The sequence below is a fragment of the Marmota marmota genome, unplaced genomic scaffold (genome assembly GCF_001458135.2).
Source record: "Marmota marmota marmota unplaced genomic scaffold, marMar, whole genome shotgun sequence".
Lineage (NCBI taxonomy): Eukaryota > Metazoa > Chordata > Mammalia > Rodentia > Sciuridae > Marmota > Marmota marmota.
This window is the reverse complement of record NW_026000108.1, coordinates 37,488,520-37,512,297: the sequence shown is the minus strand read 5'-3', so window position 1 is coordinate 37,512,297 and position 23,778 is coordinate 37,488,520. Positions and strand designations below refer to the sequence as shown.

The 23,778-nt window shown below is 37.1% G+C and overlaps 1 protein-coding gene across 2 annotated transcripts in view; it reads left to right on the top strand.

Moving 5' to 3' along the window:
• Positions 1-23,778, top strand: part of Corin (corin, serine peptidase) — a 256,203-nt gene that overhangs the window by 160,504 nt on the left and 71,921 nt on the right. For both annotated transcript variants that reach the window (XM_048784434.1, XM_048784433.1), the window contains exons 6-7: positions 12,283-12,396; positions 21,412-21,519. In XM_048784434.1, coding sequence (XP_048640391.1) covers positions 12,283-12,396; positions 21,412-21,519 — 222 coding nt within the window. The remainder of the gene's footprint in view (positions 1-12,282; positions 12,397-21,411; positions 21,520-23,778) is intronic.

Below are 23,778 nucleotides of genomic sequence, written 5' to 3'. Positions count from 1 at the left end.
CTGTTTTTGGTATATTTGGCCAGAGTACCTCTTTTAATTTTGGCCACAGTATTTTCTATCTACTCTAAAAAGACTCTGGGTTGGAAGAAAAGTTTGTTTAACTAACACTATCCTTCCATCATTCTTGAGGTCCTATAACCACAACAGGAGACAAGACAGATATGTTACTGTTCTCATAGAGTCTCTGTTCAATGACACATAGAGGTATGGTTTATGAAGGCGTAACCCATGGAAACTGGCATATTTGACTTCACATGTCTGTAACATTATTTTAATAGCTAAAGAGGCTATAAATTTAAAAGATAAGTACATGAGTGACTGGGAGGAAAGAATTACAAAAGAGCTCTGATAAACCAGCAAGAAAAGAAACTCAGAAAAATGTGCAAAAGGTCTGGATGAGTAGGGCATTGTGAACGAAGGACATTATGAAGGACATGTCACAAAATTGGTAGGAAGCAGGATTTTGTGATTTCATATTGGTAGGAAGCAGGATTCTGTGATTTCATAACAAGCCAAGCATGCTCCTTAGGAAAGATGTTTCCCTGCTGGAATTCACAGTGAGTCTCCACAACCTCTCCCATGGTGAGACTCTCAGGCTGAATTCTTCCCTGTGCGCATCTCTGGGGACTATATACTGAGACTGGCTGCCATCTTGTGATATTGTTTGGAAACTGCATGTGCCTTATCTTTTGGCAAATGGGATAAAAATGGATCTATTCAAGGAAATACAAATCCAATTGTTGGACTTTTTGCCTCCAACTCACCTACTATTGACTGACCCTCTTGTCATAAAGTTTCTCAGGATTAAGCATATTATGTAAATCAGCAGAATATTTTCAGAAGAAACTACTTATCTGCTTAAATTGCTGTAATGAGAGTTTATAGGGATTGGAGCATAGTTCTTGACTTTCTGTTATCTGCTCAGGGCCTTTCCTTTTTTCAGGGACATGATAGACAATTCTTCATTTGACTCTGTGTTGATCTTAATGGCAGATAGTTTACCAAATATTTTGAATGCCTGCATATCTTTCCAGAAACGTCTGCCTCTCTTAACCTCTCTCTTCTTGTTGCCTTGGCTCATTCTGCTCCCCTTCCCCCATGGGATCCTTATATTTTGTTCAGCAGGGATTGGACATAATTCCTATTTTCTAGTAAGAAGACTATATGAGTCCTATGAAGATGGGGGGAGGGATTAGCAGTTTATTTCCCTCCCCCCTGTACTTGTGGGTGCTGTGCATTCAAACCATCTGGTCTTAGCAAACTGGCAGCTATAGCTCTGGAATGCAAGTTAATTAAATTGTGTTTGTACTTGGTCCTAGGCAAAGTGGAGTATTTTCCCCCTGTTAGGTTTAGTCTGTATGGCTTTGTTATGCATAATCCTGGTAACTAGGGATACTGGGAGATATTTGATGAAGCTCTGCTGGGAAGGGCATGCAGTAGTAGAAACATGGCACACAGGAGAAAGAACCCAGGAACCTCTAAGTTCTACCTGTGTGAATCATTTAACAGGATCCAAATGATTTAATAGCAAAAGCCAACTTTTCTGCAACAACTGACTTCCATTTCTTTGAGTTAAAAAAAAAAAGGCTTAGCCAATATAGTCCTAGATGTAGTATTGGTTCCTGTGTAATTTTTCCTGTGTAATTGTGTCTTAGTTCTTTCAAAGAACCTAGTTGCCCCCTCTTTCCCTGTCTCAGTAGGCAATGCAGAACATACTGGGTCTTACCCAATTTGGTGCCAGGTGCCATTGTTTTCCATTTCTGGTGAACATACTCAAAGACAATCTCAATATAGGTGGGATTTAGACAGAGAATCTGAAGTTCAGAAAGGTTAAGCAATTTGCTGACAGCAGCATGGATAGTTTAATTTAAATCAAAGTCTGTACTTTTTCTATAAGATCATTTTCACTTTGCTATCTCAGGGTCATTATTTTGAATGATTTCTTTTCTGGTTAGAAGATCCAGTAAGTATCAAGGTGGATATTAGGGTAAAATTTATGAACTATATCCTCATCATCAACTTTTTTTTTTCCTCTTAATGATCTAATCTCCTCTTAAAGGCCCACCTCCAACACTGCCATAAATGGCCATCAAATTTAAACACGAGTTTCCCAGGGAAGAAACCATGGCATCGATTACTTTTCTTTCTTTATATTTCTCCTGAGTTTTTTCAAAGACATGGTGACACAGTTACACATTTAGTAAAGACCTGGAAAGATGTTTTTATGTATAACTTTTCAGATACTACCATAGACATGCAAGAGATGTTATTTTCTTTCCAAATTATGTAAATGTCCTTGATTTCCCAAAGTAGTTTAACTCTTTTATAGAAAACATTCTAACATTTGTTTGAAATTTGTCAAAGGCAGTTTCTATGTTGTTCCATTATTATTTTATGATTCAGAGTGAATAATTACAAAATGTCACTTGAGGCAGGCTTATGTTTGGAAAAAAAACACCTCAAAAATATGTTAAAGTTAAATGTTAATTACTTTTTTAGGAATCAAATGTTTATTCTCTAAAACAGTTCATAAAATAGCATCCCCCAAGGAACCTAAATGAGAAATCATCTTTGAATTTAGAAGCATCTGCCTGCTTTATTGAGAGGGCAGACTTTAAATGTGCAAGTTTTACAATTATCCACGTTCTTGAGAACTTTTCAAGTTATATTGTTGCACTTCTCTGAGGAAATGATAAATAACAAAGCTGTGGTATACATCTTATTTTCCAATGAATTTTGAAAAAAAAAAAAAAAAGAAAGCTTCACAGTCTTGTTTAAGACTTTTAGACTAAAATCCAAGTTAGTATACTAGCGTATCATGTTAACAAGACAATCCCTATTTGGAAGCTTCCTTGATTATTATTTTTTTCTTTCTTTTTCCCTTTCCCTCTGCCCCACTTCCAATGCTTCTTCCCTTTTTTAAGTGTTGAATTTCATAAAGATTTCTTTTTAAAAAGTTTCTTTATACTTCTGCTTGGCTTCTATTTCTGGCAATCTTTCATCAGCTTGATTTCCAGCTTTTTACTCTGCTTTTTCTTTACTTTCAACTCTGTCTAATTAGACTTAAAATCTACTGGAAAAAGATTTCGTCTAACTCTATCATATACTGTGATTTTACTTGAAATACCAAATGAAGACATTCAACATAGGATTTCTAAATTCTATTTGCATTCTCTTTCCTAACAGAATGTCACCAAGTACATAGATTTATTTTTGTTTCCTGAGAAGAATTTTCAGGTAATTTTACAATGACTGATTTTTTTCTATAGAATTATAGATCTTCCATCATGCTGTCAGACATGCAAAAAGTATACTGAGCTCTTATTTTTAGGAACTTAAGCTGAAGGCCAGATGGCAAAGTTTCCATTCAATCAAAGCAAAACTTCATTTCAAAGGGGGGAAAAGGAGTCAAGGAGTAACTTAGGCATGAAGGTATTTAATTTGGGAGGAGGTTTTGGATTTTCTCTGAACATTGTTTGACAATGATGATTTCTCACTAATTAAAAGATGTTATATAAAAGGCACGGAGGGATGTTGTTTAGAGTTTGCTGTTGTAAACAGACTAGTTTTGCCTTGTCTTTGCAGCAGGGTGGACACCACAAAGCATAAAAGAAGCACCACAACACTTATCTTTTTAGACTATCTAAGTAAAGAGCCTTTAAGTGCATCTTTTTAACAGGTGTCCACTGATCACCTATTACATGCTACTTTTGAACACAGATGTAGAAGTTAAAAAGTACCAATAGAACTTTTGCTTCCTCTGAAAGAATGAAAAATCAGTATATCAGAGCAATCCACTGAGCTAGCAAAATGGATGTGTAACTTTGTCCCTGCATTCTCAGGATAGGAAGACCGGCCAGGAAGAGGTAAGGCCTGAGTGGAGGTCCCATGGGATCACCCAGAATGGAGTGATGTGAGGACAAATATTTGGAGAGGTAGAGGTGGAAGGAGGGGAATATGAGAAACATTCCCTAAGGCTTGGAAGGAGATTGGATTTTGTCATGTTCCTCACTTGGTCTGGGAAAAAGAGCAGGATTTCAGAGGGGAATGGCTACATGGGGCAGCCCATACAGCTGGATGGTGGGGGGCTGTCGGTGGCTTTTTGTGCTGGCCTGGCACAGACAAAATGAGACGTTTTTTTGTAGCATAAACCCTGAAAGCTGAGGGACCATGAACTCTCTGAGAAAATGAAAGTTACAGACCCTTCATTGGTTCTTCCAGGTCAGTTAAGCTCTATAGATTCTCCTACCCACCCTCTTTTGCAGGAGAGGCCCATGAACAAAAAATCTGAATGATATTTTTTGTCACCTTTTTGAGTAGGAAAATGTGAATTAATATGTTGGAAGAATAAAGAGAGAGGGCATTTCTTCCACCTTTGTGTGATAGAGTTAAATCTGTGCCAGTTACCCCAAGCAGGGCCTTTCTGAGCTCACTTTTGGTCCCAGGTGCCACTTCCCGTTTTTATTCCTCATGGGAAGGTTCTATGCCTTTCCTGAACCTCTTATTTCAAACATGACTCATCCTATGTTCCAATCTTTCAAGTCTAATGTATAATGAAAGCTAACTATAATGAAAAGCTAAACAGTCCATAATTAAACTCAGAACTGAATATTCAGAGCCAAAAAAAAAAGAGAGAGAGAGAGAAAAAGAGGAATGAAAAGTATAAGCTGTCTAAGATTTTAACTGGACACTTAGAATCTTAAAGATGAAGAAGTTTTCAAATTTGTTTTTGGCAGGAAGAGCCCTTTTCAAAGGAAGTTTGTACTCAAGTGCATAAAGCAGATAACATTAGAACTCTCTGGCAAAATGGAGAGGGGGACTGAATATACCCCCTTTACTCCAATGCAAGGTCTCAAAGTCCTTTCCCTAAGTATCACAGAGATCTGCTGAAATCCACAGTTTTAATTCAAGGAATGGGTAATGTGGGTGGAGTGTGGAACAGGTACCAGACACATCTTCACAGGCCAGTGGGGAAGACGGTTGTAGGTAGAGGGTACATGTAGGTACATGTTGTCCTACCATGAGAACAAATGCTACTCAGAAGCCAGACTGCAGGTTTGAGTGAGTGTCCCACTATTATACAGAGGGATTTTTATGTTTACAAATAAGTTTATTTTCCAGCAATGAAAAGAATAAAATTATAAGATATTCATTTTCATTGAAGGGCCAAGAAATAGGAATGATCATTTAATTCTCCTCTTCCTGCGCCTCGTATTCTCACTCTTCATTTATTCATTTGACAAATGTTTAATTTACTCTTATCATGTGTCAGTTCTATTCTAGATTGGGGGCACAGGAAGGAAAACCTGAGAAAGTACCTTTGCTCAAGGAGCTTGCATTCTAGAATAGAAAGAAAGAGACAATAGGCAAATAAGTATCTTCTTCTAATGTAAATTAGGTCAACTATAATGGAACAGATGTTTTGGTTTGGTTTGGTTTAGAGCAGACCATGGTTCTGTTCATCTTGGGCAGAAAGTACTCCAGATGTGGTGAGCACTTTGCCCTATGTTTAGTGATGTCTAAGAAGAGCATGAGAAAGACTTCTCAGCTTGGAAGACAGACAATTCTGGAAAAGCCACTTTTCAGTGTTGGGATTAGAGGAATAGAAGGACACAGACTGTCTTTATTTTTAGATGGCAAATAATTCCAGATGTCAATAACTCTTCCATTTACAAATACAATTTTGAAATTTCTCAAGTGTTCTTCAATTGTTTATTTGAGTTAAGCCAACCAGTAGGCAGAGCTTAAGGCCTCTCTGTGCTTCCCTCAAAGGATGTACTCACATAAAAGCATTCAAAAGGGCTATTTTTAGAGTCCCACTTCCCTTCTAATCTACCACCCCATTTGCTTTTTTTTTCTTCTGCAGCAAAAGAGTTGTCCCTTATTTCTGAGCCACTTGCTCACCTCTTCTCTCTCTGACACTCTTTGCTCAAGCTTCTGCCCATAACACTCCATGAAGCTGCTTTTACCAGGGACTCTGCTGCCCTCTACGTTGCTCTTTCAGGTGAACATGTCTTACTTGACCTGTGAGCACCATTTGGTTCAGTTGGTCATTTCCACCTCTTTGATGTATTTTCCTTCCCTGGCTTCCAGGATGCCATGTTCTCCTTCCCATTTTTCTACCCAGCACACTGGCCACTCCTCTGACTCTTTGCCAGCTTCTCTTCTCCATAGCCCTAAACATGGGGTTTAACAGTCCACCCTAAATCTTCTCTTCACTATCTCTCTAATTCTCCTTCATTACTCATTAGCCAGTCTCTTGTAATCTCATCCGGGCACACTGGCTTTGAATCCATATACTCACACATTCATGTTTGTAGTCCTGCCCTTTATCCCAGACTTTGAACTTGTGTATCCATTTATCTACTCATTGTGGCATCTACTCACTTTGGTATCTCCTGTATATGTGAGACTCAACATGTCCAAAATGTAACTCTGGATTTTTTCCCAGTATTTCTCATCCAGTAACCTCATCCATCTCAATGGATATCAATTCCAGTCTTCCTGATGGCCAGAAACTTAAAGTCCACATTGACTCTTGATTCTTGTCTTTCCCTCATAATTCTCATCTAATGGATGTGGAAACCCGCTGGCACCACTTTCAGAATACATGCAGAATCCAACGTGTCTCAACACCTCCAGTGATAATCCTCCAAGCTATCATAATCTCTTCCTGGAATACTTTAGTAGCCTCCTAACTGGTCCTTTTCCCCCTCTAGGACTGATTTTTAACACAATAGGCAGAGCCATCCATTAAAATTTAAATCATATCTTACTGCTCTTTACTGAAAACTTTGTGATGACTTTTCTTTTTCCTTAAAGTTACAAAGCCCTTCAGAAGGCCTGCATAGACCTGCATGGTTGGGCCCCTTCTTCTGGTCTGTCTCATCTCTTGCTACTTGGTCTCTCTCCCTCACTCTCAGTCCATCTATGCACAAAGATCTCCTTACCCATCCTGACACCTGTCAGGTGTGCTCTTGTCTGAAGAATTTTGCTCTGGTACTTCCTTTTGTCCCCAAGATGTGGCTGGTTCCCTCCCCTCTTCCAAGTCATTGCTCAATTGTCAGCTTTCAGCAAGGTCTGCCCTGGCACTCCAGTTACTACTGGAACCCGCCCCATTCCACTCTATACCCTGTGTCTCTCTTACCCTCTGTATTCTTTTCCTCTTGACATAGAACTTATTACCTTCTGGCATGATGTATATTAATTTCCTTCTTATTATGTTTGATGATATTGTTTTCCTGGAGTATAAACTCTACACAACAAGGATCTGTTCTGTAATCAGCTGTGCCTTCCAAGATCCTAGAGGGGTGCCACATGGTCTAAAATCAGAGAGTTGCACAAGCCTTGCTGATTCCATGTGGCAGATGGAGGAAGCAATTACACTTCCAACTTCTAAGTAAGAATTCAAAATAGCCTGTTAGATATCTCTGTGTCTCAAAGGGTCTTGTCCATACTGTGCCCCTATGGGAGACAACCAACTTTTCAGATTTATCTCTTCCTCAATAACAGAGCATTGGCTCTGTTATTCTCTCTTGGGGACCCTGATTCTTTGCTTACTCAGAGCCCTGTGATCCCCCTGCATTCCTACTCACCCCTTCTTAGTGTTCTGCAAAATGAAAGGCCTTCTAGACAACACAACTCACCTCATTAGAAGGCGGGGAGGAGTACAAGTTTGGTGACTTGAGCATACCTTTGAGTTTTCTGTCTTCTCTCTCAACCCTAATTTTTCACCCCAAGCCTTTTATCCATCTTTTGCGCATAAAGATACAGTGCTCTATCCGAGAAGAATTCTTATATCACTTGCTGAAAGATTATACTCACTCTTTCTCATCTCATCAAATTATCTTGTAATAAGTAGAGCCACTTTATTAACTCAATTTCAAGCATTGTATAGAATCCAGCACCAACAGGCTTTTTTTTTTTTTCAGTATAGGTCCAGGTAAGGATGTGCTATGGAAGGTAAACTTTCTCTTTAGAGGTAGAACTAAAGTTGAGCATCAGGCTTTAGGCATCAGCTCAAAGACAAAGCAAATGAGGACACCATAAAGTCAGCAGCCAGTGGGTCATTTCTGTAAAAGACTCCAAAAGTTAATAACCAGAGTAATGAGAGCATTTGCTCATATGAATGCCACCATAATACACAGACAGAGAGAACCTAAGGGGCTGGAAGCAATTGCAGAAAATATCAAGGCAGTTCCAGACTATGAATAGTTATTTCATCAATTTATTATCAGAGACAAGAATACTGAAAAGAGCTGATCATCCTCATGGGTGTATACTTTTCAAAATCCTTGGCATTGTAAAGCCCAGGTGATCATAAATGTCCCTATTATCAGGATATGTAAACTAGGAAATAGAATTGCATTCTGCTATTCTTAAAGTAGTACTCACAGTCCAATGTTTAAATGGAAGTAAAAATTGATGGTGAAGCATCTTTAGTTAGTAAAAGTTTCTTCATTAGATGATGATGAATAGAATACATGCTTTGTTGAGGTGAGAATATTTCTTGCTTTCTCCACTGCTGTATCCCTAGGATAGTGCTTAGTACAGAGTAGATTCTCAGTAAATATTTGTTAAATTAATTAATAAATCTTTCAATCATCAATCTGCCATTGATTTAAAATCCAATACCTTCTTCTTAGAATTATCGATGATATAGGAAGTGGTGTTGAGCTTATATAGCACAACTTCTCTGTGATCTCCTTTTGTCTGTTGGATGATGACTGGTATAAGACAGTGAAATGTATGGTCAAAACCTCTGAGCAGCAACTTGTTAAGAGCCCTCTTAGGAGATTTTCCAAAAAAAAAGAACTAGAGCTGATGTGGAATGTCATTTCATCTGGATTCAATTCCCTTGAAGGACAGACATGTGTCTTTTGTTTAGATAGAAAAGTAAGGACAAGTGTGAGCTTTCACTCAAACCTGATACCCTTGAACTGGCCTCATGTCAGCTGACTACACCACTGACATGTACAGAAACGGAAGTAGTCGTGCTGTGGAGGACAGGGCTGGAAGCCCAGGTACCTTGAACTAACCATGTGGCTTCCCCCCACCATTGTCTTTAACCTTATGAATCTACAGTTTCTCTATTTGCAAACTATCATTCCCTCAAAGAAATTGAGATAAAAATGCCTACCTGTTTATCTTCTAGGGTATTTAGAAATTCCAAACAAGATGTGTTTATATCATTTCATTGATTGAAAAGTTGTATAAAAATAAATTGGAAATTCTGAATAAGGCTCAAAAGCAATCAATCAGAAAGAGATTAGAGACTACTTATGTTGATTTTGCAAAAGTAATATTGATTAGCAGAACTATGAACTTTCAAAGAAAGAATTAAAATAAAGAAAATATTCATAATATCCTAAAACCAAGGGTAGCCCCACCTCCAAATGTAGATACACACAGAAGTCAGCTTCTACTGAATCAGCCAAGACAGGAGATATCAATAACCAAGACAATGCAAGCAGTGCTGGATTTTAAATTTGATCCAGATTTGAAGTGAACATACACAAGAAATGTTTTTATTGAAGTCATATATATTGCATCTTAGAGATGAGATCTGGAGGATAGCAGCTATTTAATGTTGAGCTTTCAGCTGTGTTTCTAGAGGCATCTTGAAAGCTGTAGGTGGGGAAGGCAATAATTCTCAAGGCACTGCAGTTGCTGCAATGCAGATAAATGGAACTTTTGCACTCTTTCGTATGTATACATATAGTCTCACAATAGGATTATCATTCTTTAATTTTTAATTTTTTTCTCTTAACCCTAGAAAGGGGATATTGTAAGACTAGCTAATAAAATCTTAGTATTCTGGCTTTTCATTTTATATGTGGTTTCATGGGTGCCCTTTAGGAATCTGTATTTGTAGCTATAACAGTGCAGAGTGTCACGGGAGCCATCCATGGGCTGTGTGTGAGCTATGTGCATTTGAGCAGTAGAGGGGACTGGCCTGAGGTTGCTGCCTGATTGGGATTTGCCTTTTCTCTCAATCTGCCTGTGATCCCACACAGCACCTGAGATGGGTGTGGCTTTCCAAGATGTCAATCAACCTGCTGATCAGGAGACATCTCCAAGCAAGACTCCATCCTTTGAAACCCAATCCCTTGCCTTATTTGGATGGAATATTCTATGAATGGCTTTTCCACAATAAACAGGGGGATTTCAGGTGTGCTCTCTCTCTTGCTTGCCTCTCTTGTTCCCCTTGCCCTCTTTCCAGTGTGGGAGCTGATCTTTGAGGTCGAAGAGCCATCTTGGCCCCCACAATTGAGGAAAAAGGTATTTTCGTGTTTGTGTGGATTTTTCGTTGCCAGCACAGTTCACCCAGAGTGGCCTTACTTCTGTAGCCCATGCGGGATGTGGGCGACAGCAGAGTGCTATAATTCCAGTCTTGAATTGTCTTAACACTGTTATGCATCATTAAACATGTTGAATATTTTGAAAGTTGAAATCCATAGATGTAATTTTTATTGCTTCTGAAATCGTGGGATATAATGAAAAACCAAATTTTTGCTGTTGTTATTGTGAATTTACCAAATCAACTAGGACTTAACATTCAGCGAGTTGAAATGCTGATTTCCTTGATAGCATTGAAAAATAGTTTATTAATTTTTTATTTTTTTTTGCTTTGTGGTAGTATATTGCTCCTTGGAGATTTAGGAGACTTTTCCCTGCAAATAGTAGTTTAGAAACTCTTGAGTGTCAGCCACTCTGATGAGTCCCAGGAACACTGGGGGAAGCCTGACAGACATGGACCTTAGTACCTGCAGTTTTCAGTTGGTACTTTTCTTTTTTTCTAATTCTGAGTGAAATACTCCACACTTCCTGGTTCCCAGTATTTAGTCCACAACGTTCATCTGATCAAGGAATACCCAGTTCGGGGAATGGTGGCAGTGACCAGGTGATGGACCACACAGCTGACATCACACACACTAGCTTTGGTGAAAGGAGGAAGGGGGTTCAAGGTTCATTTTATCTACTGCAACTGGAGTTCATGAAAAAAGTCAGAAGTTTTGCTTTTTTGATTAAAAAAATAACAATCATTATAAGAACATTTGTAAAGTACAGAGTAAACTATGGTGAATAAAAATTGCCTTTAATTCTATTACCAGGGACAGTTACAGTAGTTTTTGATATACTTCTTCTAATGACAAATTATATTATATTTATATTTAAGTGGAAAAAAACAATTGGTGTTTTTCCACTTAAAGTATCTTAAAATTTTTCCCAAGGACATTGAGTATTTTCTAAAATATACTTTTTCAGTGACTGTAATAACATTTTGTATTATGTAGGTGCCAAATTATTTAACCAGTTTCTTACTATGACATAATTGTTATTTTGTAGTTTCCACATTATAAACAATGATGGTATGAATGTTCTTAAAAATAAAATTCATATGTATTAAAAATGATATCCTTTGTATGAAGTTCAAGAAATAAAATTGTTGAGTCAAGTGTCAGATGCATTTCAGGCTTATTACCAAATATTTAAATTAATTTAACATCCACTTTGTTGAACTGATATATCCTTTTATTTGTCATTTTCCTTAAAAAGTGTTCCTAGCTTTTCATCTTAAGATTTTTTTATCTATCATAATTTAAACAATTGAATATTTGTTGAATTTGGAGAGGGGGCAGATAAAAGAGCACCATAATACCAAAAGCAAAACACATCAAAATGTAACTGTACAACTGGGGGCAGGGAATGAATGAAAATATTATTAGCTAATGTCATTTCCCATTCCTTATGCCAAAACAGACTCTGACATTTTAGCTGGCATTTTTAGTAAAGTTGGGAAATATATTTCAAATGCAGGGCATAGGGTCTCTATGCTTTGTTCCAGTACACATCAATTGACTGGCTTTATATTTACTATAATCGTCTCTGCTGCATAAAATAGCATTTTAGAAAAAGAGGGTTTTTTATGTTTGTTTAATTAGTAATACTTCACTTTGACATTATTTTCAATTATTAAGAAAGATATTCTCTTTGGGTATTTTCCCCATATAAGCTATACAATGAATGAGGCTTCCCCCCACCCCCTGAACATGTACTCCTCACTGTGCAAGCAAACACTCTTGGAATTATTTCTAGATAATTTCACAATTAATGTTTCAAAATACCAAAGAGAACTTGGTGACAATGAAACAGAGGGAATTTGGAAACAAATCTGTTGAACAGCAAGGGAAGGTTTTCTGTTATTTATTTCTCTGTCTTAAATGGGGGGAAACAGACCCTATTCTGACATTGCTTTTTTTGCCCTTCCCCCCTTTTTAGTGCTCTGCGGAGGAGGTGAGAACTTTCTGTGCACCAGTGGGATCTGTGTCCCCCAGAAGCTACAGTGTAATGGCTACAATGACTGTGATGACTGGAGTGATGAGGCACATTGCAGTACGTGGCCTGCTGTTTGGGTCTGTTCTGGTGGACAGGGATTCTATTCAGGAGCCTAGAAACCCAAACCATTCCATTGTCAAATCCTGACAACTACCGACCTTTCAGTGTTTCATGGACAGTTTTGGTTTGCCTTTCTGAAGTGAACTAACATGTTTACCTTATCCCAGAGTGACAGTAGTGTGTTTGCATGGTTTTATTGAGAAGAACTCAATAGCTAGATACTACATTGGAACAGATCAGTGACTGAAAAGTTTTTGCATTAAGTCTCCCAGAATTGGGAGAAGATTTTACATTTATTTTGTTTGAGTAAGGAATTTTGTTTTGGATTTTAAGTTTTCATGAGTATAATGGACAATGACATTTTTTTAAAAGAATATTTTTATAAGATTTTTTTCCTGTAAACTAAAACAAACACGATTCAAAGCATCTTTTTTAGATGCTTCTTCTAAATTGGATATAGTCAAAGACATTAAACATTCTCAGTTTACTAAATTGACTTGATTAGTTGTTTTGAATGAATTGACGTCATGGTGGTTTGTCCAATATAGCTTTAGATTTCAAGTTATTTTGTACTTATGCACCAGACAGAAAAAGGGAAACTAACCTGGAGAATTACACTGCATGATCTGTATTCAAAACAGACCTATGTGTAATTGTGTTCTAATTGCTTTTTAATGGGTATATAACCAGACATAGTTAGCATGGGAAGAGTGTTTTTACTTCCCATGAGAATCACCAAGGCTTTATAAGAGCTCCAGATGGCTGACCTTGATTGAGAGATTCCTCTAGTCTGATTGCTGAGTGACCAACTCTTCTATCTGAAGGGTTAAGATGGTTCTTTGTCAGAATTCTGGACAGGCAGTGTATTATAGTAACATTTCAACTCAGTGATTCCCAAAATTAGGTTCCATAGAACCTGAGTCTTGAAACATGCTTGATGAAAAAAAGTTTTGGAAAAAGCTCTCATGGCTATTTCTTGGAGAGTTTAAAATACTTGTTTGTCTATTAAACATTATAAGAAATCTTGCACAACGACATTAATTTTGCTTAACCTGGTATATCCTCAAATTTTTTTCCTCATATGAACTCTCACCTTTATTTATGCATTCGTTTATTTTACATAGTACCTAGCATTCCATGGAACACCAGTTATGCCACACATATTTCAGGAAATGTTTTCAGTAAGACATTTGTTGTTTTACAATGTGGAATTCTCTCTTCAGAAAAAAGTATGACATAATTTTATAGGAAAAACATTTTATAGGATATATATTTATATTGGGGAATATTTCTGGAAATATAGTGGGAAATATTCCACCAAAACAACCATAGTAGGGAATTCTAAAAAGTTCAATTGAATTACATCTAGTTTATGTGAACTGTGGTGGAATCACTTATTTATCTCCATGGTGGCCTGTGTTTTAGCATTATTCAAATTCCATGTGTGTCCCTACTCCCTGGGGTGGGCCAATGCTATTTCATCATTTTGTTCTCCATGGTTCTGAGCATGTTATTTTGAGCACATAAGTGCTTTCTGCTGTACTCGTTGAAATTGAACTTGAAGGGGTCACTTATCCTAACCACCAACAGGACAGGAAGATTTTACCATTCTGGAAGGTATTTAGCAATGTCCTAGTAAGTGTGGACTTTCCTTATGAACATACTTCAGAAAGCATCTGGTTTGGTTTATTGAGGAACTGCATCCCTTCAGAAAATTTCTGTAGAAAAACCCTTGGTCAGATATAGAAGGCTTCACATGCAATTGTCTCTGACCTTGAAACTACTGGACTAGAAAATATCTGGTGTCTTTTGCGGCTAACATTCCATATAATCTTTTGATTCTATGATCAGATCTGACAAGTGCCTGATAACACAGAGCAGGTGCTTAGTAAATGAATGTATATAGATTTTTTAAGGCCTCAAAGAAAATGTTTGCCACAGGGGAAAATATAACTGCTACAAAATCTGCATACCTTGTACCATATAAAACCACATCTGTGCCCAAGTTTGACATTCAAAGTGTGGAATGTTCATGGAAGGTACCATGCTTCTGTCATCACCACCTTGAAGGGAAAGAGTAGTGTGTGTTTAAATGAGGGCTTGCATAAAAATTGGAGCATGAACACAGCCCCACAGATGGTCAAGAGGGAGAAGGAAGTTTTGCTGAGTATGCCCAGTGAGAAATAGAAGAAAATTCTAGTTTGTAAGGTTCTGGCAGGTAAACCGGCAGAGGATTGCCAGAAGAGATCATGCATATATGGATTAGATGCAATAATGGTCTCTAGTAAGTACTTGTCTATTTTTCTGAAATATGGGTCAAATTAGGTAGCTTGTACAGTTTGTTGGAATTATTCATTTATTTTTAGTCATATTCAAAGGAAGGAAGGGAAGGGACTTATTTGTGAATTACCCAATCAACTTCCCATGTGATTTGATTTAATCACCAGCACTGGAGATATTATCTGTTGTTTCTTGTATGAATGAAGTGCCAGAGCTTAGGTTGATGAATAAATTTGGCAGGATTTGAAGTATAGACTTCAACCCTGTCTGAACATTTTCATATCTAATGCTGTTTTCTTTCAGTTATGCTACTATGGACTTTTCCTTGTCATTAAAGTTTAGATTTGGTTAATGATTATATTCTGATCATTCATATGACAAGAAAATGCATAACTGTTCTGGATATTCTATTATGCTTTGAGAAGTAATTGTGTATTGTGACAGCACTTCAAGTATCTGTGATGTTACTGATTTTTCCCCTTAACTAATTTTGTCTTGTATGGCAGTTGTTTTCTTAAGTATTTATTGAATGAAAAGATTTCCAACCACCTGGAACAACTTTAGTGGTTTAAGGGAAAGATTTTTGAAACTTAAGAAAACTAAAAATTTCAAGTCCTGCAACCTAAAGCAGGCTATTTCTCTAACCCTGGCTTGTCTTAGCATGAAGACTGACTGCAAGTTAGCATCTCCAGGAAGCTCTGCATCCAGGGATTCTCATTCAGTTGGTCTGGAGCTATACCTAGGCAGCAGTACATTTTCAAAGCTGCCTAAGTAACTCTAACATACAGCTAGATTTGAAACCACTGGACTAGAAGATATCTAGTGTATCTATATATTCCATATATTCTTTTGATTCTATGATCAGATAGTAAATGAATGTATAGAGATTTTTAAAGCCTCAAAGAAAATGTTTGCCAGAGGGGAAAATACAGCTGCTACAAAATATCTTATACCATATAAAACCACTATCAAATACTTTTGTAAATCATTTGTTCTGAGTTTCGGGTAAAATTGGTGGATTTATTTTTGAAGACAGTGGTTACCTAATTATAATGAGTGTGCTGCAGTATGGTGGCTAATACTTTAAGTTTTTGAGACAGGTTGCCTACATTTTTATCTTTACCATTTCCTGCATCACAGAGCTTGGGGCCAGATGCTCAACCTCTTTGTGCCTCAATTTCATCAATGAAGTGGGGACAAAACTATTTAGCATTAAAGATATTATAATCCAGAGCACATAAAGCATGTAGAGCAATAACATGCAGTAACTCTCAAAGAATATTAGGATTTATGGTTGTGATTATCACTGTTGATGCTAGTGTCATCTTATTCTCTCTGCCACCTCCACCCAGCACCTCTCATTTCTAGGGTGCAGAGGATGACCACTGGAAGTCATGGAACTGTTGTTAAAGGTTCAGGAGATATGTGGTAGGCAAGACATAAGCACTAAAATATGCACAACAATTTTAAAAGCAGCACCACATGAAGATATTTTAGAAAAGAGGCACAAAATAGCACAAAATAAAAAATGATATTCCAAGTGATATTTCCAGGTCATCAAAAATGAGTATAGCTACTATGATCTTTTTACTAAATGGGATGCAAGTAAATGCTAAAAAGATTTCTATAAAAATAACCAAAAGATCTCATTCTAAAATAAGAGAGGAAGCTTCTACTGTTTGCAAAATCCACTTTTGTGTAGTGGTGACCTGATTATACGAAGTCAATCTAACTATTGAATATTCTTGAATTCCAACTATGTGGGAAGCATGTTCTAGATAACCCAATAACTAAACATGCTAAGATACAGTTTCTTTCTTCGTGAGAATTTTAGTCTAATCAGAAAAATAATATGTAAACATAGGAACTACTAAATCTGGTATTTTAAAACAACAATACAAGCAATGACACAAAGTCAAACAAGATTGATGCAAACAAAAATGTAGTAGCACTAAGTATTATGAGCAGAAAAGGGGTGGGGAGATCACCAGGAGCTGGTTTTGTAGAGCAGCTGATGGAAATGGTGATACTAAAGCCAGGCCTTGCCCTTAGGTGATGTCTGTGTATTCCATAACAGTGGTTCTCAACCCTCTAGGTAACATTTTGCAATGGATGGAGACATTTTTGACAACTACAAGGATGAGGAAAGATATTACTGGTATTCAGTGGCTAAAGGCCAAGAGTGCTACTAAAAATCCTACAGTGTCCAGGGTAGCCATTCCCAACCCAATGAAGAATTTACCCAGTCCCAAATATCAGCAAGAAATGCAGTTGAACAGCTCTCTTCCAGACTCTCTCACAGCTCTGATGTTAATGGGCTAGGTAATGGTAGGCAAACCATTGGACCTCTCTGGCCATCTCATAGCGACAGGGTTGGATGAAATGGATTTTTTTTTTTGGTCCCATCTGTTTTTAACATTCTGTGGGTGGAAATTGAGCCTCCATAGTTCTTGAGTTGAGGCAACATATTTGTTTATGGAGTTACAGAGACTGAGCCAATTCAATGAAGCACTTGTTTAAAAGCCTTCTTGTTGCTTAGTTTTTAATGATAATTTTGAGGGACAAAAGTTCACATGAGTTTCCAAACTGAAATAAATATCAACACACAAGAACTTCAGAAGAAATGTTTTGCATCAAGATCTCCTTAACAAAAAAGGAGCTGTATGTAGAAAAACCTTAGGTCACAGAAAATTATGCTCATATTGAGCAAGAAATTCGGCGCAGCAAGCACCTTTTGAAAATTTTGATTTGTTGGCCTCAAGTTGTGCTGACAACATCTCTTTTCAGTTCAAATAAACATTGATCCCAATAAAAGGAGGCACTGTGATCTTTGTTATTTGCTGTGTATTTCTGGCTGTGCATTGCCTCCGGTGAAGGTTTTGAATGTTTACTAATCACACAGACCTTAGGGAAGTAACAAGTTGTTTTCCAAATCCAACTAATTTTGTGTCTAATTTCTGAAAATGGCTCCTCACCAAGGAAGTCATAACAGTGGAAAGTTCAATTTGCACCTGTGTGAATAATGAGGATTAAAAAAAATGCCTGTTTCCTCCCCATTTATAAAGTAATTTAATAAAACAGCACTAGTTTTAAACATACCTCCAACGAGGTGTGTTAGAATGAATTAGCAGGGGTGCAGAATGGACCTCAAAGAGCACATATAAACCTTTGAAAATGTTTGTTGTGTTCTCTTGTTAATCAGATTCTGAAAGGAGTATTTGATTCCCCAGTATTCCTATCATCAAAACACATGAGGTGCACTGCTTAAATAGAAATTTAACTCATATGGTTAAATATGCCATTCCACCCCTCACAACTCTGGAGGGTGCATGTATTTTTGCACCTATAATCAAGTTGGGATACCTTATTTTTCTGGTTATCATTAATACTAACATTGATTCAATACTTCCAACAAGAGTAATTTAGATTAAAATAGAACAAAAAATCTAAAAGACCTTTTAAAACTTTGCATGGTAATGGGTATATCTCGATTCACAAATTCCTCAAATTTGCCCAGTGAAGATGAAAACCAATGTCTTAACCTTTCTGGACTCAGCTGTCAGGCATCTCATTCAGCAGTGGGTTGCGGGGTGTGGAGATCGCGCCCTCTGTTGAGGGGAGGAATTAGTACAGTCAAGGCCATAGCTAGGACCTCTTGGTTCTTGTATTTTATCTTAATGTGGCTATCTTAATTTGAAAAATCTTCAGGCTGGGAGAAGTAATAAAGTAAAAAGTACTTATAAAAATTCTGTATGTGTGTAATTGTGAACATATGTGCATTTTTTTCTGTGTACATACACTCATCTCACTGAAGATGCTGCACAGATGATCTCTAAAACCCTTTCCTTTCTAAAATGATGTGATTCTAAATTTTTTTGAATTGTTCTTTTTAGAATGCTTTTTTTCTGAAATAGATATTTATGATTCATGCATATATAAATGTAACATTTTGATGTAGTTAATAGTTTAATTGATCAATGTCAAAGGCTTTCCTGCCTCTGACTTAATTTAACATATTTATGGGGTGCAGTGTGATAATTCAGTAAATACATGCATCCAATATATAATGATCAAATCAAGGAATTATCATTTTCATCTTATCATTTCTTTGTTCTTAGAGCCTTCAAACTCCTCTCTTGTACTACTTTATAAAATATATAATAGGTTGTTGTAAACTGTAATCACCCGTGGTGCTACAGAATGCTAGAACTTGGAAGCTAAATGATGGGAGCCAAAGACTTTTGAAAATAAATTGTCATCCAGTTGGGATGTTTATAGTAAAGAGGTGCCTACCACCAGTTGTATGAGATACAGGAGGACAAACAGCAGCTGGAATTCAGTAGACTGAACAGTGGAGTAGAGTGATCTTCAAATATAGCTCCCATTCTCATCTTTTTTTTTTTCATTTATTTTTGCTGTTCCCTGTACTTGACACATGATAAAATTCTCATTCCTGTCCCACCACTGAAATTCTGCCCATCTTCCCCAATTCTTCTCCAGCTGTATACAACCTATTTTTGCACTTATTTTAAATAAGGGAAAAGAGAATATATTTAAATGACATTGACCAAATTATGTTATGTGTCTGTGACAATGAAGTCCACTATTCCATATAATTATAATTTACCAATAAAATCTTAAAAAAAGAAATAAAATCATTTTGAATTCCTCAGAGGAAAAAAGAAACCTAGTTAGTTATAAACGTGGGCTTCTTTACCCCTATTAATGTAGAACATTTTACAGGCTTTTTGAGGTATAATTTATATACCATAAATTTCACCTATTGACTTTTAGTAAATTGATAAGAGTTGTGCAGCCATCACCACAATGGAGCCCTAGAACTTTCCCCTTTCCCTCTAAACTTCCCTCCCACACATCTGCAGTCATTCTCCCTCCAGACACTGGGAACCACTGCTTTAAATTCTGTCTCCGTAAATTTGTTTTTTTTCTGAAATTTCATAAGTGGATCATATAACATGTAGTCTGGTTTCTTTCACTTAAACATTTTGAGTTTCATTAATAACTGTCACATGGAACAGTGGTTTGATTCTTTTGATCTCTGGATAGATTCCACTGTATGAGCATATTATATTTATGGTTCATTCATCTGTTTGTGAGCATTTGGATTTTTTTCCACTTGGGGGCTATTTTGAATAATGTTGCTATAAACACTCATATACACGTCTTTGTGTGGATATGTTTTAATTTCTCCTGGATAGACTCCTAAGGGTAGAATTCATGAATTAGATGTGGGTAAGCTGTCAGACTGTTTTCTGAAGTGGTATTATTATTATTTTTTCTCCCACTAGCAAAGCATGAGAGTTTCAGTTTCTCAAAATCCTTGCCAGTGTCTTGGTATTATCTACCTTTTTGACTGGAGCCATGTGAGAGAATATGTAGTGGTATCTACACATTAGATGTGGTTTAAGTTTACCTTTCTTTAATGACTAAAAATGTGGAGAAAATTTTTCCATTTGTATGTCTTTCACAAAGTCTTTCTTTTCTAGTCTTTTACCCACTTGTAATGGGTTGCTTTTTGTCTTTTTAGTGGGTGTTACTATTCTATCTGTATATAAGTTCTTTATCACATAGGTGATTTGTGGGTGTTTTTCTAGTATGTGGTTTGTTTTCTCATTTTCTTAATGGTATTTTTTTTTAAATTGTTGCGCTTGGGTGTCACATCTAAAATTTTTTGCCTAATCCAAAGTTAAAAAAAAATTTCCCCTGTTTTATTCCAGAAGCTTCATGATTTTCACTCTTACTTTTAAGCCTATGATCTGTTTTGAGTTAGTTTTAGTGTATGGTTTGAGGTGAAGATCAGTGCTTTTGTTTATATGTTTGCACATTTGGTTTCTAATTGTCCTAGTATAATATATTAAAAAGAACATTCTTTTCCCATTGAATAGTATTGGCACCTTACATATATTATTTTACTAAAATGTTCTCCCAAACCTGTAAAGTGGCTGAAATTTTCCTAACTTCAAACTAACACACTAAAAGTCCCACAACTAACAGACGTTCGAACCAGGTTAGGAGTTCAGGTCTATCAAATAGATGACCTTATCTTCTATTAAAATTGAGAAACTATTTCCCTGCAGGTACTTGATTTCAATATTAAACTTCAAACTTCTTAAGATTACATATCACTTATTCTCATCTTGCTTATTTAAGACAGTGCTTATTTATTTGAGGATCAGATGTTATGCAACATTCAGATAACTTAAATAGTAATGTTTATGCAAAAGAAGTAACAACTCTGTAATCTAGTGGCTTATTTTTTTCTATTATGTTTATGCTTACCATTGACTGACCTAGACTTTTACTGTAAACGAAACACTTTTAGGAAAGCACTACTTCCCCCTGCTCCTATTAAAATCCTTCATTTTGTATGAGCATGAACATGAATTTCACTAGAAACCAAGGTGAAATGAGAATGACCTTTCTCATCTTCTTTAAAGGAATAACATAACACAGAAGTCATCTTCAGAAGGTGATAGAAGTACTCGGCTCAAGACCCCGAAAGTCTTTAGTCCAGTTCTACAGTCTCTTGTTCAGTAATCTTGAGCAAGTCATTGGGTCTCTCTGTGCCATCATTTCCTCACCTGTAAAGCAATAGGTGTGGACCAGGTTGTCATCATTGTTCTCCTACCATGATGGACTTTTGTTAAATAAAGTTCTATTATAACATCTGCATATCCCTGGTAACACATTGGTAGTTTCTGTTATTTGCAGACTGCAGTGAGGATCTGTTTCGCTGTCACACAGGCAAATGCCTTAATTATAGCCTCGTGTGTGATGGATATGATGACTGTGGGGATCTGAGCGATGAGCAAAACTGTGGTAAGTAGCATTGTTTCCCTAAAGGTTTTAATTGCAAATCACAGATGTTTATAACCAAGAACCTGTAGCTCACTCTTTGTTAATATGATTAGCAAGTTAAATTATAAAATGTTTGGTTTCTTGTAATTCCTAGAAGGAAGAGTTTTGTTCAATCAATCATGTGTATAAATGTAATACTTTTTATATAAATAATCATGCTAAGGAAATGTTAATGAATGGGGTAGAAAGATGGGTAAAAGTTGTTAAAATGCTAATGTGTTTTCCTCTGTGTTCTGTTTTTCCTCTGATTAGAGCCAGTGTCTTATGTTTGGATCCTGAGCTCTTGAGCAAAACTTTATAGACAGATTGCAAATTATTGGATGTGACCAAAGATGCCTCCTGTATTTGATTCCCAATCGCTACTCCTTGAGTAGAGGCCACTCCTAGGGTTAGGATGACACATTTGTTTCAACCACAAATGCTGATATTCTTATTTTTTAAAGAACCTATCCTTTAAAGAGCCATGTTCAATTCTAAATGCCATCTCATAAATTTAAACCAGCAAAATTACTCTTGCTTATTTACCTTTTCAGCTTTGTACTTTAGAATTTTTAGGTACCACTTTATTGGTTGACTAAAATAAGAACTTTGAACTAAAGGGCAACCTGAGGTGAGAATGGACAATGAGAAAATGATGTGAGCCACTGTTCAGTGTTAGAGAATGTTGAAAGGAATATTGGAAAAGGACCAATGATCAGAGGAATATCTTGGAGTGATGGGTGTCAGAAACGATTCCATGCTAGGAATGTTGGTAGTTTCTGGGAACATTGTCTGACTACTCCCCTCACTGTATTTAATAAGATATTGAAAAACGGGACTGTGAGTGTAGCTCAGTGGGTGAGCACTTGCCTAGCATGCACAAGGCCTTGCTAACCGGTTTGGTTTCCGGCATCACACACACAAATTGAAATATATGTATGTGTACAAATAATCCCATGAGTGATGTGGATTGTCTTCTGGGTCTGATTAGAGTTCAGACAAAGGGTGAGACTGAATGCATTCTTATGACTTAGAATTGCATTATACACATCATAGAATCTTTAGTTTCAAGGGGCCTTAGAGATCAGCTAGTCCATTCCCTCCTTTTTCCAATGAAATAAGTGGAAAAATGTGGGAATGGGGCAGTTCATGTAGTTTGGTGGCTGGATAGGTTAGTGGAAAGGGCCAGAGTAGTTAGTGTGTAAAAAGAAAACCCCTGCCACTCATCATAAGGCTTCTGGAGATAGGAGATCATGAAGTATGTGCCCCGAAGCTGGCAGTTGTTTTCATCTAATGGCTGTAATTATGACCTTCCCTCAGATTGGTCTCTGCCCTGGCTCCCTGTCTCTAGTGGACTGGACTTGGATGGCTTTTCTGGTTCCTAACCAAGCATTTCACCTTTTGTGTGCTTCTTTTTTTCTCTGCGCTATGTCTTCTACATACTTTCCTTCACTGCTCCAAACCATCAAGACTCGGGGATCTCTCAGGAGTCTATGACAGTGGCTCTATTCATGGAGATTCACAGGCTAATTTCCCATACTGAATCTGCTATTCGTGAATCCACACACATCTTTTAACTTATATTTAGATTATACACGTCACATTGCAAGGCAGCCCATGGATTCTACCCTTCGAGAGAGGAAACATCACTTAGTGATCTCCCCGCCACCCCCCAGGAATGTGTAGATTGGGATATAGTTTAAATCCAAGTTGAAAAGAATCATGAAAACAATAACATTTTGCATTGCTTACTCAGTAGTTCTTTCAAATATGAGTTGTATATTAAGATAGTCCGTATAGGAAACCTAAGCTGAGCTTCAGGAGAGATGACATAAGGAGATACTTGCCTTACCAATTTGCCAGGGAGGTAAATTACAATTCTTAGAGACAAGAGACACAGTCACACATACATCCAGTCAGCTCTCTGCATCATGAAGTACAAATCAGAGTGTGGTTTATTTGAGTCAGTATAAAATTCACAAATTGTCCATAAGGAAAGAAAACAAAAGAGGACAACAATAAGAACAGAATCAGGGCCCTGGCAAAGTGGGGCAGAGTAGTGTAATTCATCTGAGAAGCAGGCACATCTCCCCCATGGTGATGTGTGCAGTAGGGCTCATGGTTGGTGGGAGGTACTATTTTAATTGTGTCAGGCTCATCCTAGAAATATTTCTGAGGTATTGGGGCAGTGGGAATAGATTCTCTTACATTGGAACTGTGAGCCACACAATTCTAAACGTT